At 44.5% G+C, this 24,059-nt stretch overlaps 1 protein-coding gene across 2 annotated transcripts in view; it reads right to left on the bottom strand.

Moving 5' to 3' along the window:
• epas1b (endothelial PAS domain protein 1b) overlaps positions 1–24,059 on the bottom strand; it is a 213,959-nt gene that overhangs the window by 167,467 nt on the left and 22,433 nt on the right. Inside the window, exon 1 of one of the 2 annotated variants that reach the window (XM_085980526.1) lies at positions 6,548–6,603. The exons of the other annotated variant lie outside the window; for it this stretch is intronic. Coding sequence (XP_085836652.1) covers positions 6,548–6,588 — 41 coding nt within the window. The 5' untranslated portion in view covers positions 6,589–6,603. Of the gene's footprint in view, positions 1–6,547; positions 6,604–24,059 lie in introns of those variants that run through there. 2 annotated transcript variants of the gene reach the window in all.

Genomic DNA, 24,059 nt, shown 5'->3' with positions numbered 1-24,059 from the left:
CCCTCATCGCACGGGCACAGAAAGCAGAATGGCCGCGAGCTGTCAATAGTTGCAGCCTCTGCTTTCTGTTCTGGAGAGATTTCTAACTGAGTCTGTGGAGAAGGACTCAAGTTAGAAGTCAGATTGTCAGTGTTTGACAGCCTCACAGAGCTGTCAAACGCTGATATTTCATCTGTCGAAAGCTCTTGACATGAAATGTCAATCCCTGACGTCACCTATAACCGGGTGGCCCTTAATTGGCCTGCTGAGCCCGCTGGGCGAGCTCAACAACATCAATCAAGGGAAAATCACGTGGGTTGGCCACAAATCGATGGAGGCGGGACTACAACCCAAAAAGTGTGAGTCCCACCTCCATCATGTCCCCATTGACAAAATCCAGCCCATTGTCTCTATTTACGATGCCCAGGATCCCGTATACTTTTTAACTGCTGTCTCAACCTGCCCTGCCACCTTCAACGACTTGTGCACATATACCCCCAGGGGTCTCTGTTTATGCACCCCCTTTAGAATTGTACACTTAATTTATATTGTCTCTCCTCGTTCTTCCTACCAAAATGTATCACTTTGCACTTTTCTGCGTTAAATTTCATCTGCCACGCGTCTGCCCATTCCACCAGCGTGTTTATGTTCTCTTGAAGTCTATCACTATCCTCCTCACTGTTCACTATACTTCCAAGTTTTGTGTCATCTGCAAATTTTGAAATTGTGCCCTGTACACCCACATCCAAGTCCTTAATATATATCAAGAAAAGCAGTGGTCCTAGTACCGACCCCTAGGGAACACCACTGTATACTTTCCTCCAGTCCGAAAAACAACCATTCACCACTACTCTCCATTTCCTGTCACTTAGCCAATTTTTTATCCATGCTGTCACTGTCCCTTTTATTACATGGGCTTCAACTTTGCTGGCAAGCCTATTACGTGGCACTTTATCAAATGCCTTTTGGAAGTCCATGTACACCACATCAACCATATTGCCCTTCTCGACCCTCTCTGTTACCTCATCAAAAAACTCAATCAAGTTAGTTAAACACGATTTGCCTTTAACAAATCCGTGTTGACTTTCCTTAATTAATCCACACTTATCCAAGTGACTGTTAATTTGGTCCCCGATTATCGTTTCTAAAAGCTTCCCCACTACAGAGGTTAAACTGACTGGCCTGTAGTTGCTGGGTTTATCCTTGCACCCTTTTTTGCAATTCTCCAGTCCTCTGGCACCGCCCCTGTATCTAAGGAGGATTGGAAGATTATGGCCAGTACCTCTGCGATTTTGACGTTATCTTCCATCAGCATCCTAGAATGCATCCCATCCGGTCCTGGTGACTTATCTACTTTAAGAACAGCCAGCTTTTCTAGTACCTCCTCTTTATCAATTTTTATCCCACCCAGTATCTCAACTACCTCCTCTTTCACTATGACTTTGGCAGCATCTTCTTCCTTGGTGAAGACAGATGCAAAGTACTCATTTAGTACCTCAGCCATGCCCTCTGCCTCCATGTGTAGATCTCCATTTTGGTCTCTAATCAGCCCCGCACCGCCTCTTGCTTCCCATTTACTATTTATATGCCTATAGAAGACGTTTGAATTCCCTTTTATGTTAGCTGCCAATTTATTCTCATACTCTCCCTTTGCCGCTCTTATTTTTTTTTTCACTTCTCCTCTGAACTTTCTATATTCAGCCTGATTCTCACTTGTATTCTCAACCTGACATCTGTCATACGCGCTCTTTTTCTGCTTCATCTTACTCTCTATCTCTTTCATCATCCAGGGAGCTCTGACTTTGGTTGCTCTACCTTTCCCCCTCATGGGAATGTACCTCAACTGTACCCGTACCATCTCCTCTTTAAAGGCAGCCCATTGTTTGATCACAGTTTTGCCTGCCAATCTTTGATTCCAGTTTACCTGGGCCAGATCCATTCTCAACCCACTGAAATTGGCCTTCCTCCAATTAAGTATTTTTACCCTAGATTGCTTCCTGTCCTTTTCCATAGTTAATCTAAACCTTATGATACTATGATCACTGTTCCCTAAATGTTCCCCTACTGACACTTGCTTCACTTGACCCACTTCATTCCCCAGAACCAGATCCAGCAATGCCTCCTTCCTCGTTGGTCCAAAATCATACTGATGAAGAAAGTTCTTCTGAACACACTTCAGAAATTCTTCCCCTCTCTGCCCTTTACACTATTAATAGCTCAATCTATATTAGGATAGTTGAAGTCCCCCATTATCATTACTCTATAGTTTTTGCACCTCTCTGTAATTTCCCTGCAAATTTCCTCCTCTTTATCCTTCCCACTAGTTGGTGGCTTATAGAATACACCTAGTGTATTGAAAGGAAAAATTTGCAGGCACAGGCACAATGACGTGAATGGCCTCCTTCTGTGCTGTAAAATTCTATGATCTGAATCCCACTATTATAGTAAACAAAGACATAAAATGCTGGAAATACTCAGCAGGTCAGGCAGCATCTGTGGAGAGAGAAACAGAGTTAACGTTTCAGGTCGATGACCCTTCATCAGTTCTGACAGCTGTTATCACTACTGCTAGTTTGCCACATAGAAACATAGAAGATAGGAGCAGGAGTAGGCCATTCGGCCCCTCGAGCCTGCTCCGCCATTCAATGAGATCATGGCTGATCATCCGAATTCAGTACCCTGTCCCTGCCTTCTCCCCATATCCCTTGATCCCTTTAGCCTTAAGAAATATATCCAACTCCTTCTTGAATATATTTAATGAATTGGCCTCTAACTGCCTTCTGTGGTAGAGAATTCCACAGGTTCACCACTCTGTGGGTGAAGAAATTCCTCCTCATCTCTGTCTTAAATGGCTTACCCCTTATCCTTAGACTGTGACCCCTGGTTCTGGACTCCCCTGCCATCGGGAACACCCTTCCTGCATCTAGTCTATCTAGTCCTGTTAGAATTGTATAAGTTTCAATGAGATCCCCTCTCATTCTTCTAAACTCCAGCGAGTATAAGCCCAATCGATCCAATCTCTCCTCATACATCATTCCTGCCATCCCAGGTATCAGCCTGGTGAATCTTCGCTGCACTCCCTCCATGGCAAGAACATCCTTCCTCAGATAAGGCGAATAAAACTGCACACAATACTCAAGGTGTGGTCTCACCAAGGCCCTGTACAACTGCAGCAAGACATCCTTGTTCCTGTACTCAAATCCTCTCGCTATGAAAGCCAACATGCCATTTGCCTTCTTAACCACCTGCTGCACCTGCATGCTTACCTTCAGCGACTGGTGCACAAGGACACCCAGGTCTCGTTGCACTTCCCCTTTTCCCAATCTATTGCCGTTCAGATAATAATCTGCCTTCCTGTTTTTGCCACCAAAGTGGATAACCTTGCCTTTATCCACATTATACTGCATCTGCCATGCATCTGCCCAATCACCCAACCTGTCCAAATCATACTGGAGTTTCTCTGCATCCTCCTCACAGCACACATGCCCACCCAGCTTTGTGTCATCTGCAAACTTGGAGATATTACATCTAGTTCCCTCGTCTAGATCATTAATATATATTGTGAATAGCTGGGGTCCTAGCACCAATCCCTGCGGTACCCAACTAGTCACTGCCTGCCACTCGGAAAAAGACCCATTTATTCTAACTCTTTGCTTCCTGTCTGCCAACCAGTTCTCTATCCAAGTCAGTACTTTACCCCCAATCCCATGTGCTTTAACTTTGCACACTAATCTCTTATGCGGGACCTTATCGAAAGCCTTCTGAAAGTCCAAATACACCACATCCACTGGTTCTCCCTTATCTTCTGAAAGTCCAAATACACCACATCCACTGGTTCTCCCTTATCTATTCTACCAGTTACATCCTCAAAAAATTCCAGTAGATTAGTCAAGCATGATTTACCTTTTGTAAATCCATGTTGACTTTGTCCAATCCTGTCACTGTTTTCCAAGTGCTCTGCTATTACATCTTTTATATAATGGACTCTAGCATTTTCCCCACTACCGATGTCAGGCTTCCCGGTCTGTAATTCCCCGTTTTCTCTCTACCACCTTTTTTAAATAGTGGGGTTACATTAGCTACCCTCCAATCCATGGGAACTGTGCCAGAGGAAGTCAATTGCTAGCGCCAGTTTTATGCCCCCGCTGCAGTTGAATATTTCTCCAAAGTCTCATTTGGGTATACAGTGCAGTGTATATAATATAGGGATGCAAAGATTGAAGTAAATTGTTAAAATGAAAATATTTTACACAGTGTAGAATCCAGCAAAAGTACTCTGACAACAAACATTAACTTGCATCTGCTACAGTTCCGGCAGAACGGAGCATCACTCCAGGTTTTAGTTTTACAGGGCAGTGCATCCTAGGGAGGCGTCTAACTCAGATGTTCTACAGTGATTCCAATCAACGTCAGATAAGAGAGGACTAATTGTCCCATCAGTTTGTAAACAAGTGCACTAGAAAGAACTTATCAGATTTTGAAAGGGGGCCTGCTTGTAGTTGTCTGGGGTTGACATGCATGATTCCACGTAAAGATTACAGCACTGACTGATGTAAACAAGAAGCATTTAGGCTCTCAGAGACACCACTGTCTCTGATGTATGTTTATGGCTCACCCGTTTACAAAAATATCTCCTTTGTAACACGACCCACACCTATAACCCTTTTTTATAATGGCTGAAAAAGACTATAGCCCTGATTTTAACTGGGGTGAGAGGCGACCGTGGGGCCAACGGAGTGAGTACCAGGTTCGTCAGCGTGAGCAATTTAACTCCCGGGCCTCATTTAAATAAGTTCTGCCCAAACCTGGAGTCAACGATGTGGCGACGGTGGGTGAGCACGGCATGAAGCCTTCACCGTGGACCAGCTGGAATGGTGTCCCCACTTGCAAAGGTAAGTCTAGAGGGAAAGAGGTTCCACAGGCGACTGCAACAGTGGGAGGGAGGTCTGAGGCAGGGGAAGCTGGGGGACCCAGAGGAGCTCTTTTTATAGGTACCTGCAGCAGCATTCTCCACATATCATCCTGCTGCTCCACACTCAAGAGTGAAAGTGGAAGGACAGAAATGACAATTTTCTTTCTGAAACAATCGTACTGGAGGGGCTGGTAATGAAACCAATGCTTGTTGACTAACGGATTTCGAATGAAAATGTTACACGTACTTTCTTTTTCTTGCGTGCAGTTTCTACCCAGAACGGATTTAAATCCTGGGCTACATTTCTACGTAAGCAAAGAGGAGTCAAAGACTTCTCCGACGCAATCTAAGCGATGTGTGATGGCTATCTCCATTCTTCTTGAGATATGATAAAGTATGGAATGAGGAAATATAATTTGACCCGTTGAGCCCAATCCATTCCAAAACTCCACCCGCAACTCGTAGTGCCATACGCTATTTCATGACCTATGTCATCACTGTCTATATAGTTGACAAATTTAGAAAATAAATTTCTGTGAAATTACTGATGAATGATAAACCAACCCTAATCTTATCCTCAATTGACAAATGTTGCTTGCTAAGTGATGAAATTACTGTTTATATGGTTCAGCAGTGATTTAAGCCATGACTCTTTTCATTTGTACAAAATTGCAACAAAAACTTGCATATGCAAATACATAAAAATTAAACTCAAGTGTCAACTTCTGAATCAGAAGATTGTGGATTCACGCCTCACTCCTGGACTTCAGTAAGTAATGTAGGCTGACACTTCAATGCAGTATTGAGAGAGTGCTACATTGTCGATGGTGCCAGCTTTCAGATGCTTGATGGTGTAATACTAACATTCTCAGTGATCCGAAAATAGGTGCGAATGTGAGGATACTGAGGGATCAACTGTAAAAACAACTCTTAAAATTGCTAACATTTTACAGCTGGAGTCACAGCAGGGGACTTGGCTCTACCTCTGTAGCTTGCTTGTTTATATATTATAATAATTGTAAACAGTTTGGTGCTTGTAATCCAGATGTCTCATAGACTCACCAAGGCTACACACCGCTTAAAAGAAAAAAATGTCATTATAATTTCTGCTGACGACTTATCATAAGCAGCACAAATGTACTTTGATTTCATTATGTTGCAGAATTAAGTCAAAACGTAAATATTCTTTTCATATTCTGCATTTCAAAAGTAATTTATCACATTTTCTAAATTAATATATTTCAATAATGGCAACATACTTTGGTAAGTAAATGTGCATTATTTTAAAGAATTGCAGCTTCTTCTGCATAAGAATGGTAGATCGTGTATTCATCTAATGTACAATGGGCTGAAATTCCATGGGAATAACTCCCAATGGTGGGAGACCAGGAGAACCTCCGCAGAATTTCAGGGATATATTGATTTTCCTGCAGTGTTCTGATGGATACAACAGCAATTTGCATTTCGATTGCGTTCCTCACGTGCAGGAAAATGCATCAAAGAGCTTTATATTATGGAGGAAAAACAGTGATGAAGTATGAAGGAAAAGAGAAAATGGTGAGGGTTAGAAAAGGAAGCATCCCATTCTCTGGAATTTTCCCTCCCTCATCCCCTCTGCCTCCCTCTTCCTCCTGTAAGGCCCTCCTTAAAACCCACCTGTTTGACCAGGTTTTGGTCTCCACTCCTAATATTTCCATTTTTGTCTGATTTTGCCTCTGTGAAGTGCCTTTGGCATGCTTCTCTATATCATTGTTGGTGGTGGTGTTGTTGTTTGGAGGAGCTTCCTGAAAGGAGAGAGGAAGGAAGGTGGTAAGGTAGAGGGAACTAGGCAGGAAATTCCAGGGTTAGAAGCTTAGTGATGGAATGAGCAGTCACCAATGGTGGACTGGAAGAATCAGCCAATAGGACTGTTGGAAGAAAGGGAGGACTGGAAGAAACCACTAAGGTACGGGCAAGGCCATAGAAGGATTTAAAAGGTGAGGACAAAAATTTTGAAGTCAACTCAATTAATTTCAGAATTCATGGTGACCAACCATTCTTTAAAGCATATGGAATAGATGTTGATAGCATAGATAAATGGAGGAACTTTACAACAGAAAATTGTATGATCAATATTTTAGGAATTGTATTTATAATGATGAAAATTTACCAAAACATAATTATTCAAGAATAATAGCACTTTTGGAGGAAATCAGTAGAATATTTTTTAAATGTCCACTACATGGAATGTAACCATAAATCTTGTGGAGTGAAAGTGCCTTTTTCAGACTAAACAATAAACATTAGCTCATAAGAACATAAGCAATAGGAGCAGGAGTAGGCCATTTGGCCCCTCGAGCCTGCTCCACCATTCAATGAGATCATGGCTGATCTTTTACCTCATCTCCACTGAACTATTCCCATATCCCTTGATTCTCTTAATATTCAAAAATCTATCGATCTCTGTCTTGAACATACTCAATGACTGAGCCTCCACAACCCTCTAAGGTAGAGAATTTCAAAGATTCACCATACTCTGAGTGAAGAAATTTCTCCTCATCTCAGTCCTAAATGGCCGACCCCTTATTCTGAGACTGTGATCCCTGGTTCTAGACTCCCCAGCCAGGGGAAACATCCTCCCTGCATCTACCCTGTCAAGCCCTGTAAGAATTTTGTATGTTACAATGAGATCTCCTTCTTCCCAACTCTAGAGAATATAGGCCTAGCCTAATCAATCTCTCCTCATAGGACAATCCCCCCATCCCAGGAACCAGTCTGCTGAACCTTCGTTGCACTCCCTCAAGGGCAAGTATATCCTTCCTTAGGTAAGGAGACCAAAACTGTACACAATACTCCAGGTGTGGTCTCACCAGGGCCCTATATAATTGCAGTAAGACGTCTTTACTCTTATACTCAAATCCTTTTGTAATAAAGGCCAACACACCAATTGCTTTCCTAATTGCTTGCTGTACCTGCATGTTAACTTTCAGTGATTCGTGTACAAGGACACCCAGGTCCCTCTGAACACCAACATCTCCCAATCTCTCACCATTTAAAAAATACTCTGCTTTTCTATTTTTCCTACCAAAGTGGATAACTTCACATTTCTCCACATTATATTCCAATTGCCATATTCTTGCCCATTCACTTAGCCTGTCTATATCCCCTTGAAGCTTCTTTGCATCCTCCTCACAACTTACATTCCCACCCAGCTTTGTATTATCAGCAAACTTGGATATATTACATTTGGTCCCCTCATCCAAATCATTGATGTAGATTGTGAATAGTTGAGGCCCAAGCTCTAATCCTTGTGGTACCGCACTACTTACAGCCTGCCAACCCGAAAATGACCCATTTATTCCTACTCTCTGAACTCTGTCCGTTAATCAATCCTCAATCCATGCTAGTATATTACCCCCAATCCCATGAGCCCTAATTTTGTTTAATAACCTCTTGTGTGGCACCTTATCGAATGCCTTCGGAAAATCCAAATACACCACATCCACTGGTTCCCCCTTATCTATTCTGCTAGTTATAACCTCAAAAAACTCTAACAGATTTGTCAAACACGGTTTCCCTTTCATAAATCCGTGTTGACTTTCTGCCCAATCCTATTATTATTTTCTAAGTGCCCTGTTACCATGTCCTTAATAATAGATTCTAGCATTTTCCCTACTACTGATATCAGGCTAACTGATCTGTAGTTCCGTTTTCTCTCTCCCTCCTTTCATAAATAGTGGGGTCACATTCACAATATCTGATATATTGCAACCTTTATATGTAGTAATTATTAGAAACTAAACAGATAAAATGAATACAAATGCTGAATAAACAGGGCTATTTAATGCAACACACTACAAGCTTTGCTACAATACTTACAAAATATCCTTACTTATAACTAAACAAGATTTGACATTGTTGTAACCTACCTGTAGTCATAGTCTCTGTGATCAAACAACTATAGATAAAAAGTGAAAATGCAATAGTATGAAGTTTGAGTCTGCTTTTGTATGCACTATTGTAGTACTTTGAATGTAATTATTTGCATAGTCAAAGCTCTCATTGTCAGTCCAGGCACATTACCTCCAAACTACTGATAATTCAACAAACTGTTACTTTTCATTCTGCCTACTAGCAGTTATATTTTCATATTTTCCTCTTCCTTAGGCTATCATGAGCTCCTTCACCTGGAAGGACATGTGTGACAAGTCAACTTCGCAGAATGGCTGCACCAGCACAAGATGGAGGATGCTCGTTTTTCCATCCCCACCACCAAGATGAAATGTCTTACTGTCACAAACCACAGCACCGTGTAGTGGGCCAGGAACTTAATAAATTCAGTTCAACTGACCACCAGCTTTGATGACCTGCACCATGGGACTGTTTTATTGGGACGTTGATGCTGTGATTCACTGCTCCAATTTTATTTCCCTTTAATCATGTAAAAAGAATAACTCGCATAATTACCTTTTAACAATTCAGAAAACCAAAATTTGAAAAGTGTATTGATATGAATTTAATACAAGCTCCATGTTTATATGCAGCAAAGCTTATTTTGAGTAATAGATAAAAGTAACACAACAAACTGCTGGTACTCTACTTTCTAGCTTTGAAACATTGTTTCAGTAATGAACAACACGGTACGTGTCAAATTTAACATTCCATTCGGATAACATCAAACTTCGGTCTTTGTTCAAAAGACTCCATTGAGAATGACCAGAATTTTCTTTTTAATGTTAATATAATCTGATGCCTTATAATAGCCGTGTGATATGTTTTATTGTTTACTGGTGCCTACACTTTCACAACAGCTTTTGTAATTCACAAACATGACTTGGGCAGTGACCCAGCCAAATATCATGGTTATGCAAGAAAAAAGGAAATATTATGCAAGTCCACAGGAAGTTAGAGGAGACAGTTTTCTGGGCAGGACTGGTGAAAAGTCTGTGTGAACTTCAACTGACAAGCAAGAGTTCAACCACAGGGGCCAAATCAGTGGCAGTCATTCCCACTGCGGGAAAGGGATTGACTATACATACTGCGTGTGGGCTATAATCCAGAACTTTATGTACTTGATCAACGGGAGCACAGCCTCTCTACTCTTACATTCTAATGTGTTCATTACTACAACGCAGACTAACTACTTAAGTGACCGTGGGTACATTGTCGCATAGAAGAGCATCTGGTCAGTTATGTTTATCAACTGAACTTCTAACCTCATCCCAGATTACACTGCAAGAATATGCACATTATGTTCTCTGTTGCTTTATATATTTCTTAACTTTGATGTGATAGAGGCTGCATTCTGAAGGAATCCACTTCTGTTTTAAATGAAAATTTTATTTATTCTTTGCCTGTTTTCAATCATAAAATAAAATATATTTGCAAATACTTGAGTTTTATTTTTGCACAAGGAATTTTTTTTTTCAAGTGCTTTGTTGCTTTTTCAGAGACAATCTTCCAAATGATACACTCCACTTGGAATGAATGTTTTGGCAATCGATGAGCCACATGCAAAGGTCTGACTTATATTAAATTGTGAGCGTATAAGGTTTTACAGAATTTTCATCTTTAGCAAAACTTTGAAATGTGTTTGTTGATGGTTAGAAATCCCAGTCATTTGTTGAAAAGCATTTCCAGGCAACCTGGACAACATTTCATAACTGTAAGCAGAGTGTGAAACTAAGTCCGATATATTAATTGGAATTCAAAAAAGGATTCAAATTATTTCAATTTTTTTTAACGTTGGCATATTAGATTTTGGGGATGTCATTTATAGAACAAAAGAACGCAAAGAGAGAAAAATAAAAAGAGGAGAAAGAAAACTAATGTCATTCCTAAAACAAATTTGTGAAATACTGGGGGGAATTTTTACCTGCTGACGCGCTGGGCGCAGGAGGTTCAGGTAGCATGTGGGAAACCCGGATATAAGTGCAGCACATATGTCAGTGGCTTTTTAACACAGCCACTGCATTGCACCTGACTTCTAGGTTTCCCAATTAGGTTGAACAGGCGTGATGACAATCCGCATGAGTTGATTTCAACTCCAGTATTTAAAAGGACACTGCAAACGTGACATTTGATGGATTCTGGAGATGGGAGAACAAAAGAAGGAGCTGTCACAATGGAGTCCCAATATTGCAAGTCTGCGCCTTGCTTTCGTGACGCCTCCCTGGATGTGCTGCTGGGGGCTGTAAGGGCCCACATGGAGACACTCTTCCCTACTTACGGGAGAAAGAAGCCTGCCAGTGAAACCAAGAAGGTGTGGCTGGAGGTTGCTCATGAGGTAAGCAGCAAGAGTGTGATGCCACGCTTCTGGATTCAGTGCCGAAAGCGGCTGAATGATCTAAGCAGGGCAGGAAAGGTGAGTAGAGTGTCAACTACATCCTGATGTGTGTATCTCAACAATCCCTACACCCTGCCTTCTCAAGCCGACTCCAGCACATCACTCCTAACACCAACTTACATTGCAGGTGCACCCATCCCTCTCTGTCTATGCACTTCCTCACATCTCTATCTATCTATCCACCACTGACACTCCCCTTTATGCAATGTCACACCTCTCCCACATAGTGACCCTCAACAAATGCTATAAATCCATCTGGTCAACATATACCATTAATCTCACTAATAGGTCTCTTCTTTGACTCCTTGCAGAAGAGACCACAGAACACCAGAGAGAGGCAGAGAACAAGAGGTGGTCCTCCATCAATGCCGCAACATACAGCTGCAGAGGAGGAGGCACTAGACATACGCCTGCTGCTTGTGTCCTTCGAGGTGATAGAGGTCGCAGGTTTGGGAAGTGCTGCCGAAAAAGCCTTGGCAAGTTGTTGCAGTGCATCTTGTAGATGGTACACAGAATCATAGAATCATAGAATGGTTACAGCACAGAAGGAGGTCATTTGGTCTGTCGAGCCCGTGCCGGCTCTCTGCAAGAGCACTTCAGCAAGTCCCACTCCCTTGTCCTTTCCCCATAGCCCTGCAAATTTTTTTCCTTCAGGTTCTTATTCAATTCCCTTTTGAAAGCCACAATTGAATCGGCCTCCGCCACCCTTTCAGGCAGTGCATTCCAGATCCTAACCACTTGCTGCGTGAAAAAGCTTTTCCTCATGTTGCCTTTGGTTCTTTTGCCAATCACCTTAAATCTGTGTCCTCTGGTTCTCAACCCTTCTGCCAATGGGAACAGTTTCTCTCTATCTACTCTGTCTAGACCCCTCATGATTTTGAACACTTCTATCAAATCTCCTCTCAACCTTCTCTGCTCTAGGGAGAACAACTCCAGCTTCTCCAGTCTATCCACGTAACTCAAGTCCCTCATCCCTGGAACCATTCTTGTAAATCTTTTCTGCACCCTCTCTAAGGCCTTCACACCCTTCCTAAAGTGCGGTGCCCAGAATTTAACACAATTCTCCTGTTTCGAATCAGTGTTTTATAAAGGTTCATCATAACTTCCTTGCTTTTGTACTCTATGCCTCTAGTTATGAAGCCCAGGATCCCGTATGCTTTCATAATGGCTTTCTCAACCTGCCCTGCCACTTTCAACGATTGGTGCACACACGCCCCCAGGTCTCTCTGTTCATGCAACATCTTTAGAATTGTACCCTTTAGTTTATATTGCCTCTCCTCATTCTTCCTACCAAAATCTATCACTTTGCATTTTTCAGCGTTAAATTTCAACTGCCACGTGTCCGCCCATTTCACCAGCCTATCTATGTCCTCTTGAAGTCTATCACTATCCTCCTCACTGTTCACTATATTTCCAAGTTTTGTGTCAAGTGCAAATTTTGAAATTGTGCCCTGTACACCCAAGTCAAAATCATTAATATATATCAAGAAAAGTAGTGGTCCTAGTATCAGCCCCTGGGGAACACCACTGTGTACCTGGCTCCAGTCCAATAAACAACCGTTCACCACTACTCTCTATTTCCTGTCACTTAGCCAATTTTGTATCCATGCTGCCACTGTCCCTTTTATTCCATGGGCTTCAACTTTGCTGGTAAGCCTATTAAGTGGCACCTTATCAAACACCTTTTGGAAGTCCATGTACACCACATCAACCGCATTGACCTCATCAACCTTCTCTGTTACCACATCAAAAAACTCAATCAAGTTAGTTAAACACGATTTGCCTTTAACAAATCCGTGCTGACTTTCCTTAATTAATCCACACTTGTCCAAGTGACTGTTAATTTTGTCCTGGATTATCGTTTCTAAAAGCTTCCCCACTACCGAGGTTAAACTGACTGGCCTGTAGTTGCTGGGTTTATCCTTACACACTTTTTTGAACAAGGGTGTAACATTTGCAATTTTCCAGTCCTCTGGAGGATTGGAAGATTATGGGTCAGTACCTCTGCAATTTCTACCTTTACTTCCATCAGCATCCTCGGATGCATCCCATCTGGTCCTGGTGACTTATCTACTTTAAGAATAGCCAGCCTTTCTAGCACCTCCTCTTTATCCATTTTTATCCCATCCAGTATCTCAACTACCTCCTCTTTCACTATGACTTTGGCAGCATCTTCTTCCTTGGTGAAGACAGATGCAAAGTACTCATTTAGTATCTCAGCCATGCCCTCTGCTTCCATGCATATGTCTCCATTTTGGTCCCTAATCAACCTCATCCCTTCTCTTACTACCCGTTTTCTATTTATATGCCAATAGAAGACTTTTGAATTCCCTTTTATGTTAGCTGCCAATCTATTCTCACACTCTGTCTTTGCCCCTCTTATTTCCTTATTCACTTCCCCTCTGAACTTTCTATATTCAGCCTAATTCTCACTTGTAATCTCAACCTGACATCTGTCATACCCGCTCGTTTTCTGCTTCATCTTACTCTCTATCTCTTTCGTCATCCAGGGAGCTCTGACTTTGGTTGCCCTACTTTTCCCCTCATGGGAATGTACCTCAACTGTACCCGAACCATCTCCCCTTTAAAGGCAGTCCATTGTTTGATTACAGTTTTGCCCGCCAATCTTTTATTCCAATTTACCCAGGCCAGATCTATTCTCAACCCACTGAAATTGGCCTTCCTCCAATTAAGTTTTCCATAGCTAATCTAAACCTTATGATGCTAAGATCACTGTTCCCTAAATGTTCCCCTACTGACACTTGCTCCACTTGCCCCACCTCATTCCCCAAAAATAGATCCAGCAAATGCCTCTTTCCTCATTGGGCCGGAAACTTACTGATGAAGAAAGTTCTCCTGAACACACTTCAGAAATATTTCCCCCTTCTCTGCCTTTTACACTATTACTATCCCAGTCTATATTAGGATAGTTGAAGGCCCCCATTATCACTACTCGATAGTTCTTGCGCCTCTCTGTAAGCTCCCTGCAAATTTGCTCCTCTGTACCCTTGCCACTAGTTGGCGGCCTATAGAATACACCTTGTAGTATAATGGCACCTCTATTGTTTCTTAACTCTAACCAAATAGATTCTGTCCTTGACCCCTCCAGGACATCCTCTCCCTCCAGCACTGTAATATTCTCCTTAATCAATACACCCAGCTCCTTTCTTTCCTTCCCTATCTTTCCTGAACACCTTATATCCAGGAATATGCAGGAATATTTAATACCCAAACACCTTATATCCAGGAATATTTAGTACCCATACTGCAGCCACGGTGCGCCGGTGGTGGAGGGAATGAACGTTTAAGGTGGTGGATGGGGTGCCAATCAAGCGGGCTGCTTTGTCCTGGATGGTGTCGAGCTTCTTGAGTGTTGTTGGAGCTGCACTCAACCAGGCAGTGGAGAGTATTCCATCACACTCCTGACTTGTGCCTTGTAGATGGTGGAAAGGCTTTGGGGAGTCAGGAGGTGAGACACTCACTGCAGAATAACCAGCCTCTGACCTGCTCTTGTAGCCACAGTGGGGGGGATTTTTATTAGCAGCTCAGTTAGTCGGCAGGATGGAGTCAGCTCCTGGAACTCACCAATCAAAGCAAGGCAAGAACTCAGCGGCAATTGAGTGGGCTGAAGAAATAACAGGCAAAAATTTCCATAAGTACTGAAACCTCACAGCTGCTTTCTTGCTTGATTGTGTGAAAGGCTTTTGCTCACAGTACTTGTTCTGAGAGGTTACTTTCACGGCTTTACAGGTTACTTTCACTACTTTGGAGGGTTGTATGTCTGATCTCCACTCCGCATCTGTGATCTATCAGATCAGCATGGGTGTCGCTTACGCTGTTTTAGCTTGGACCTCAGATGAAGACCAAGATGACCATCAGCATTGGCAGCAGCAGGAGGAGCACCAGCAGCAGGATGACGGGCAGCAGGACCACCAGCAGCACCACCAGCAGCACCACCAGCAGCAGCAGCAGCAGGAGCAGCAGCAGCCTGCTCCTACGACCATAAGATTAGGAGCAGGAGTAGGCCATACGGCCCCTCAAGCCTGCTCTGCCATTCAATAAGATCATGGCTGATCTTCGACCTCAACTCCCGATCCCCATATCCCTTGAGTCTCCTAGAGTACCAACCTTGGCGGGTCCGTGGCGGGTGACGTTCGTGGCGGGTCCAGGCCCCACTGCCACCTCCAGCCCGCTGTGTAGAATGAATTTACTGTGATTGGGCTTGTTTAAGCCCGCCCAGTGAGTTTCCCGGCCAATTGAAGGAAGCGGGTCTGATGACGTCATTTGAAGGGACCATGGCCAACTTTAATTTGACAGTTGTGCCATCAGTGTTCTACAGCATTGAGGTGCTGCAAACACTGACAAGCAATGAACAGAGGTGCACAAGCAGGGATGTGGTCAGGAGGACCTGGGTGCAGTGCCGCAAAAGATTCAATGATCTCAGTAGATCAGGAAACGTTAGTACAAAGTCACACTCACCTTCATCCTGCTGTGCCTCTCATCACATCCCCATTACTCTGCCTTCCCTACCCTACTCCTGCACATCCTTACTCACACCAACTTAGCTTGCACCTCCACCCATCCCTCTCTATCTACATTATCACATCCCCATCACTCTGCCTTCCCAACCCTACTCCTGCACATCCTTACTCACACCAACTTACCTTGCACCTCCACCCATCCCTCTCTATCTATATTATCACATCCCCATCACTCTGCCTTCCCAACCCTACTCCTGCACATCCTTACTCACACCAACTTACCTTGCACCTCCACCCATCCCTCTCTATCTACATTATCACATCCCCATCACTCTGCCTTCCCAACCCTACTCCTGCACATCCTTACTCACACCAACTTACCTTGCACCTCCACCCATCCCTCTCTATCTACGTTATCACATCCCCATCACTCTGCCTTCCCAACCCTACTCCTGCACATCCTTACTCACACCAACTTACCTTGCACCTCCACCCATCCCTCTCTATCTATATTATCACATCCCCATCACTCTGCCTTCCCAACCCTACTCCTGCACATCCTTACTCACACCAACTTACCTTGCACCTCCACCCATCCCTCTCTATCTACGTTATCACATCCCCATCACTCTGCCTTCCCAACCCTACTCCTGCACATCCTTACTCACACCAACTTACCTTGCACCTCCACCCATCCCTCTCTATCTACATTATCACATCCCCATCACTCTGCCTTCCCAACCCTACTCCTGCACATCCTTACTCACACCAACTTACCTTGCACCTCCACCCATCCCTCTCTATCTATATTATCACATCCCCATCACTCTGCCTTCCCAACCCTACTCCTGCACATCCTTACTCACACCAACTTACCTTGCACCTCCACCCATCCCTCTCTATCTATATTATCACATCCCCATCACTCTGCCTTCCCAACCCTACTCCTGCACATCCTTACTCACACCAACTTACCTTGCACCTCCACCCATCCCTCTCTATCTACGTTATCACATCCCCATCACTCTGCCTTCCCAACCCTACTCCTGCACATCCTTACTCACACCAACTTACCTTGCACCTCCACCCATCCCTCTCTATCTACGTTATCACATCCCCATCACTCTGCCTTCCCTACCCTACTCCTGCACATCCTTACTCACACCAACTTACCTTGCACCTCCACCCATCCCTCTCTATCTACATTATCACATTCCCATTTCACTCGCCACCCCTCACACTCACCCTCATCCTAGTGCAATCATACCAACTAACAACATACAAGGGTACGCACTTGGGTGTTTTACCCAATGTTCATGTAAAGTTTCTGTTAATGTGCTGTGAAACATTGAAACCGTTGTTTTGAACAATTTACGTTCTTGGACAGATCTGTGTGTACCTTTGGAAGTGTCTTAGTGAGTTGCAGTGAATGGTGAGACATAACGGTACCCCCCGCGATGGTGAGGAGTGTGAAAGGAATGGCTTGGGCATTGTAGGGATGCTTTATGGTGTTGGTGTGGGGTGGTGCCAACTTGGCGCATCATGTGGCAGCCAGGGTGTGCAGTGTCAAGTGAAGTAAATCTGGCTATGGTGAGGTCAGCCGTGGCCTCCCAGGCAGCAATGTGGTCGGGTGCCGATGCCCTGTGTCCTGTGCAGCCTCTTTGACCAAGCTTTTGGTCTGCTGCCCCAATATCTCCTTATGTGGCTCGGTGTCAAATTTTGTTTGGTAACATTCCTGTGTAGCCCTTTGGGATGTTTTACTACATTAAAGGCACTATATAAATACAAGTTGTTGTTGTAAGTGGACCTCCGGCATGTTAATGAGGTCTGGTTTGTTAAAAATCGACATGGCCTCTTACTGCCATGGCCAGGTGGTAAACTAACTTTAACCAACCGTTTTCCACTGGAGTTGAAGTGGTCAATGCTGAATAGTTATAAATCACTCAGGTTATTTAGCCAATGCTGCATTTTCTCTAACTGCATGTCATTTTAAAGACCAGTTAGCATTAACAACCAAACCCACACCTGTATATTGTATTAGCTTCTAGTTACTGGTGCTTTAGGAGGTACAACAAGATACACCAAAGAATGGTATACCACACTCTAGGAACACACTAACTTCTAACAGCCACTGCACTTCTTAGTAAACACATTCTGTAAACAAAGACTGACTGGATTCGTGAGCCTCGGGGTTGTATTTATACTGCAACTGACTGTATCGTTCCAGCTAGGACAGTTCTTTGTATATCCTGCCTGGTTCCAAGTGGAATTTTCCCACCCTAAATGAGAGATCTCTGCTGATAGGCATGAATGTTCAAATCAACTGTGGTATGTATTGGATGTGCTCCAGAGGTCCAAGTGACCGTTCCGACTGAGGTTATGCTCCGTACAATGTCGAGCTCAGGAGGTATGAGACTGCCTCCTCCAGGGAGCATTTCTGTGGAGTCAGGTGGGGAGCCAGTTCATGGATTATATTGCAACTTCAGCATCAGTTTGAAATCGAAACCTCTCTGCAGTGATACTGAAGTTACAGTCTAAATTGCACAGTAGAATTGTTTGTCTTGGATCAGAGCTGGAGGATATCTCCAGACAGCCCTCTATGCCTTGGAGTACTGTACTAAATTGCTTCTGCTTAATGGTTTCTATAACTTTCCACACTCCCCCTGATCAGTTCTCCCAGCAAACAGAAGCTCATGACTTCTCCAGAGAGCTTGCTGCGCTCCATCTTACTTAGGAGACAATAATATATCAAAATTGCAATGTCATATCGTGCAATAGGGTGACTAACTTATTGTTTCTCAAATATAACTTTCCCCCTCCCCTGGAGGTCCAGTCCTGTAGTTCTATATCATCATCATCAATGATACCACGATTAGCTAACGGCAGGTGCAGTTCTGGACCTTTTCTCCCCTCTCTGCCCCCCACTCCATCAATTATGGAATGGTCCATTAACTATAGACCTAGGCAAGAGCTCAAGGAAATTCAGCCTTGAAGAATTAACTTCAAAGAAGAATCAAAAGTGAGGATGAAAAACTTATAATATCAGTCCATTGTTCTACTGCTAGGGCTACTGGGATGCCAATCCAGTAGCCTTTGCAGTAGGAAAGTAATTATGACGGGGTGTATTCATTGTAGTACTTTAACATTAAAACATCCTCAGGTTATACTCTGATTTTCCTAGCATCAACAGTGTCATTTTTAATTTGAATCTCTCTGCAAATAATGATGGTGCAGGAATTTTAAATATGTCATCACTGCCACAGAGCATATGGCGTAGGACAACACAGTAAAAAATACCACAGGCAATACGAAAGGGGAAAATCTGTACACAAGCTACATTAAAACCTAAATATAGAAGAACATCATATCTAGAATTACTACGGTGTGTTTGATTCAAATAATTTATACAAAGATACTGTTAAATGCCACTTGTGTATTGGTACGAGGCATTGTAAAGTTGCTAGTTTAACTTAAGTCGAGCGTCAGCTTGACTCATGGTTGAAGCCAATCTCGAACCACTTTGGTGTGACACCATATGGAGAATACTTCCAGTATGGTATCAAACCAGTTTGACAAGCGGTCAGAGGGAGTCTACTGAACCTCTTGAACACTTTATAAACTGAAACAAAGCTTATTTAAATATTTAGAAAAATGGCCACACTCGCTGCACTCTCGAAACATTTAGAATATACCTGCTAGGAGTGCAGCTCTGCATTCTCTCCCGGATCTAAGGGTCCAGATTGCAGCCAGACAGTACAAACAAGATACCTCCAGCTGTGGATTGATCCAAAAATCAGTAACTACACTATAATTGCACCCTAAATTGGTAGGCGGTTACTCGCAGGTTGTTGCTTTTGACCAGGTTTCTGCCTGCAGTGCTCAAAGTGAACATTTATGTTGCGGCAATTTAAAAATCACATTTCTGCCCTCTCCCCAGAATTAAAAAATCGGAGAAAACTGCCGGACACCAAACACAGTTGCTGGAAGGGTCCTAAGATCAACATCTATAGCTGCTTCTTCATCATCAAGTTCTTCAACTCAACTCCTGAGAAAGTCAAAAAGTCAGCTTTAAATGTAGAAATTACACTGGCTTTGTTCAGCTTGTTATCTGGACAATTATCAGTCATTACAACTGGATAATTGTGTAATCTTGTAAACTTGCACTTGTTGTTTTGTATGGCTGATGTAGATGTAGAGCAACAACTATAATTTTATATTTAGGTGGTTAAGACATTAATTGCATCGGGGTAGTGGAGTGTATCGCTGTGGTGCTTCCTGCGTATTTGTGAATCGAGCATTGAGTCGGTATATATTCCATGGTCTGTTCTGGGCGACCACAGTTGCACATTGGAGTGTTTTTAATTCTCCATTTGTACGTCAAGTATCCGCATCAGCCACGGTTTGTGTGGAAGCGCTTTGAAGTTGCCCATAAACTTCGTGGACGATCGAAGCCAGGGATCTTCCACATCGGGTCTTTCACGAGGTGTTTGCTTGTGACTTCTTGTGAACTCCATTTGGCTTTCCAAGCATCATCAGGATTGAAGTCGGATTGTCGAAGGTTAAGCGCGTGGATCCAAAAGGGCTTGAGCGTATCTGGTCCATACCGGTGCACAGTACTCGGCTACGGAGTACACAAGGACCGTCACTGATGTCCGTAGTACTGATGCTCGTGCTCCCCAGCTTGTATTTGCCAGTTTCTGGACCAGGTTAACCCTTGCCTTCATCTTGGCGGCTACATTCTTTGGGTGCTCATGGAAGGTTAGCATGCGGTCCAGCTTCACCCCGAGATAGGTCGGAGTGGGGTCATGTCGCACAGTGTTGCCGCAGAAGGTCGTCTTCAGGGTGCGCTTAGCATTCCTGTTATCAGGATGGAATGCAGTGACTGCTGTTTTGTGGGGGTTTGGCTTGAGCCTCCATTTCTGGAAATATACCTCCGTGGTGATCAGGTCCCCGTTCACGGTGGACTCGATGTTGTTGAAGGTGGCTGCTTGCGTTGCCAGGGCATGGTCATCCGCATATGCGCGACTTCATCAGCAGCATCTCACTCGTATAGACATTGAACAGCGTCGGTGTGAGTACTGAGCCTTGTGGCAGTCTGTTGTTGAGGAACCATGCCAAGCTGACTTCGTCACCCAAATGGACACGTAGCAGCCTATTGCTCAGCATCGTCCATAGCAGGCATCGTGTTTTGTGGCAGGGGATAATCCCTGCCCGCTTCAGCATCAGCCCTTTAATCCAGCCCTGCCGTAAGCCGATGACAGGTCTACAAAGGCTGCATCAACCTTGGATTTCTCCTGGAATCCGGCCTCGATGTGTGTTGCAAGGTCCAAAACTTGGTCGCAGCAACTGTGTTTAGGACGGAATCCCACTTGTTCTTCAGGATCATTGACTTGGTAAGAAGGCTGATTCTCCGGAGAATGATACGTTCCAGAAGTTTGTAGGTCATGCACAGGAGTGATATCGGCTTATAGCTTCCTGGGTCGCTGGTCAGTTTTCCCAGTTTGAGTACGGCAATGACTATCACCTCCCGCCATGCTTTTGGGATGCATCCAGATTTCATGGTTTTGGTGTACAGTTTCGCTAGCCATTGAATTCCCCCAGGGCCTAGTTGATGAAGAAATTCCAGGGGGATACTATCTCCGCTGGCCGCCTTCCCTTTCTTCATTGCGGCTAAACCCTCCTTCACTTCATCTGTGCGGTGGTGTCTTGTGGAGGGATTGAGATCATTATCAGGTATAATTGATGATGGATCTCTTGCTTGGTGTTTTTGTCGAACGGTCCTTTTGTGCTCTCCACCAGTTTGGAAGCTATGGAGTTGGGCCAAACTTTGGAGGTCCGATATTCCTTCGGATTAGTGGCTCCAAGACATCAAAGTAGGGCCCAGGCATGGCGGCTAAAGTGTGTGAAGTGGGATCGCAGATCTTCCATGGACATCCAGTTTGTGAGGTCTTCGCCATCGGCTTCATTTGCTTCATAGGCCCACATAGTGTGGTGGTTCTTAAAGTCACCAATGTATAGAGTTGGGATTGGTGTACCCGACAGTGCTGGCTTCAGCCATTTTGAATTAGGGGCTTTCTACATGTTGGTAATGTACAGCTCCTCTATCTTGATGGCAGTGGTGTAAGTGCCTTCTTCTCCAGTTGGGAGGAAGACGTCAAAATCCGTGATGGTGTTCTTCACTTATTTGGCCAGGCCATATTTCAGGTGGTAGTGGCTAGACATGAGGTTGTATCCATGGATACGGTAGTGGCTGACCTTTTGGTCATTGGAGACATGGGTTTCCTGGAGCATGAGGACGTCGATGTTATGTGTCTTCAAAATGTTTGCGAGAAACTCGCACTTCGCCCGGGAAAGTCCCTCAATGTTGAGTTGGAGGATCCTTGTTCCAGGACCTACCTGGCGTGTTGCTTGCACTGTGCACTTTGAACCTGGCTTTTTAAAACTAATTCAGATGGATCTGGGTTGATCGTTTCTACTTGATAGTAAAACTGGAAACGTTGATGCATTTTATATCTATTATCAAGGTTATTTGATTCTATAAATGCGCATGTGCACAAATAGTTTTTTAGATTATTAATGGTCATACATTAACAAAATTGTCTGCTAAACCTGGTCAGATCTACAATTATTTCTTCATCAATTTGTGAATGGCTGGAAAAAGAATATGCACTCTGTCGCTTGTTCATATTAGCAGTGTTTCATCTTCAGGCAAGTTGATTCTATGTGGGAGCATTCTACTTTATCTGCTAGTAAGTGGACCTCGGGAGCCTACTGTCAACAAGGGCAGACATCGACGACGAAGTCCAACACCGCCTTCAGTGTGCCAGTGCAGCCTTCGGTCGCCTGAGGAAGAGAGTGTTTGAAGATCAGGACCTCAAACCCGGCAGTAAGCTCATGGTCTACAGAGCAGCAGTGATACCGGCCCTCCTGTATGCCTCAGAGACATGGACCATGTACAGCAGGCACTTCAAAGCACTGGAGAGGTACCACCAATGCTGCCTCCGCAAGATCCTGCAAATCCACTGGCAGGATAGGCACACCAACGTCGGTGTTCTTGCTCAGGCCAACATCCCCAGCATCGAAGCTTTGACCACGCTCGATCAGCTCCGATGGACGGGTCACATCGTCCGCATGCCCGATACGAGACTCCCAATACAAGCGCTCTACTCGGAGCTCCGGCACGGCAAGAGAGCCCCAGGTGGGCAGAGGAAACGCTCCAAGGACACCCTCAAAGCCTCCTTGAAAAAGTGCAACATCTCCACTGACACCTGGGAATCCCTGGCCCAAGACCGCACAAAGTGGAGGAGAAGCATCCGAGAAGGCGCCGAACACCTCGAGTCTCTTCGCCGGGAGCAAGCGGAAGCCAAGCGCAAGCAGCGCACATCAACACAAGCACCCCACCAACCCGCCCGTTCAACCACCGTCTGCCCCACCTGTGACAGAGACTGTAGGTCCCGCATTGGACTCATCAGTCACCTGAGAACTCATTTTTAATGTGGAAGCAAGTCATCCTCAGTTCCGAGGGACTGCCTAAGAAGAGAAGAGTAAATGACAGAGAATCATTCTAGTACTTACAAGGTCTATATAAATCTCCCAAGACCAAGGCCTAGAAATTCAGTTGGTTGCGCCAGCAGTTAGCGCCTTAAGAGAAGTGAATTTCGGGCGCTATGCGTGTAGCGCCCGGGCGCAGCGCAGTTTGCGCCTCGCCCCAAATTAAGTTGACCCTTAGCGCCAGCGCAAAGTTTAGCGCCCGCCCGGCTGCGCGCGCAGAAAATGACGTCACATCCTCGTGCAACGCCCTTTGCGCGCCCCGATTCCAAACTTCAGTCGGACCGCCCCATTGTGCGGCTGGCGTCCGGAGCGTTTGAAAAAAGGAACGCAACACAGCCAGCGCGGGCCCCGGGGGGGCGCAAATTAAAGGGGACGTACCCTCCAGTATAAAGGCCAGCCATTTTGCAGCAAACACTCTTGTGCAACGCATTTCTGGACACACAACAAGGAGGATAGCTAACTGGTTTCAAGCAGCAACAGCTCAGGTATTTTTGGACTCAGGCCAGAGCGCTGCAAGTGGCCTTTTGGAAATTTGACTGTTTGCCAGGATTTGATGGGGGTTGCATGGGGTGCAACGCGGAGCTGCAGCGCCATGTCCGTAGGGCTCGCAGACGCATTGTGAGAGGGGCAGCCCTGGCTAGAGGCAGAGGGGGCTACAGGCGTCGGCCACGTAGGCCTTACCCAGTCAGGCTATACCGCCAGCAGCGCTCCTACCTCAACACGACTGACGCGCGATGTGTTAGAAGGCTCCGATTCCGAAAGGAGGTGGTTGCACAGATCTGCCACCTGCTTCGCAGAGATCTGCGTCCAA

Source organism: Somniosus microcephalus, chromosome 3, assembly GCF_052327205.1.
Source record: "Somniosus microcephalus isolate GS21.2 chromosome 3, FLI_Smic_1.0, whole genome shotgun sequence".
NCBI lineage: Eukaryota > Metazoa > Chordata > Chondrichthyes > Squaliformes > Somniosidae > Somniosus > Somniosus microcephalus.
The sequence above is the reverse complement of the archived record's forward strand: the minus strand, read 5'-3'. Positions and strand labels throughout refer to the sequence as shown.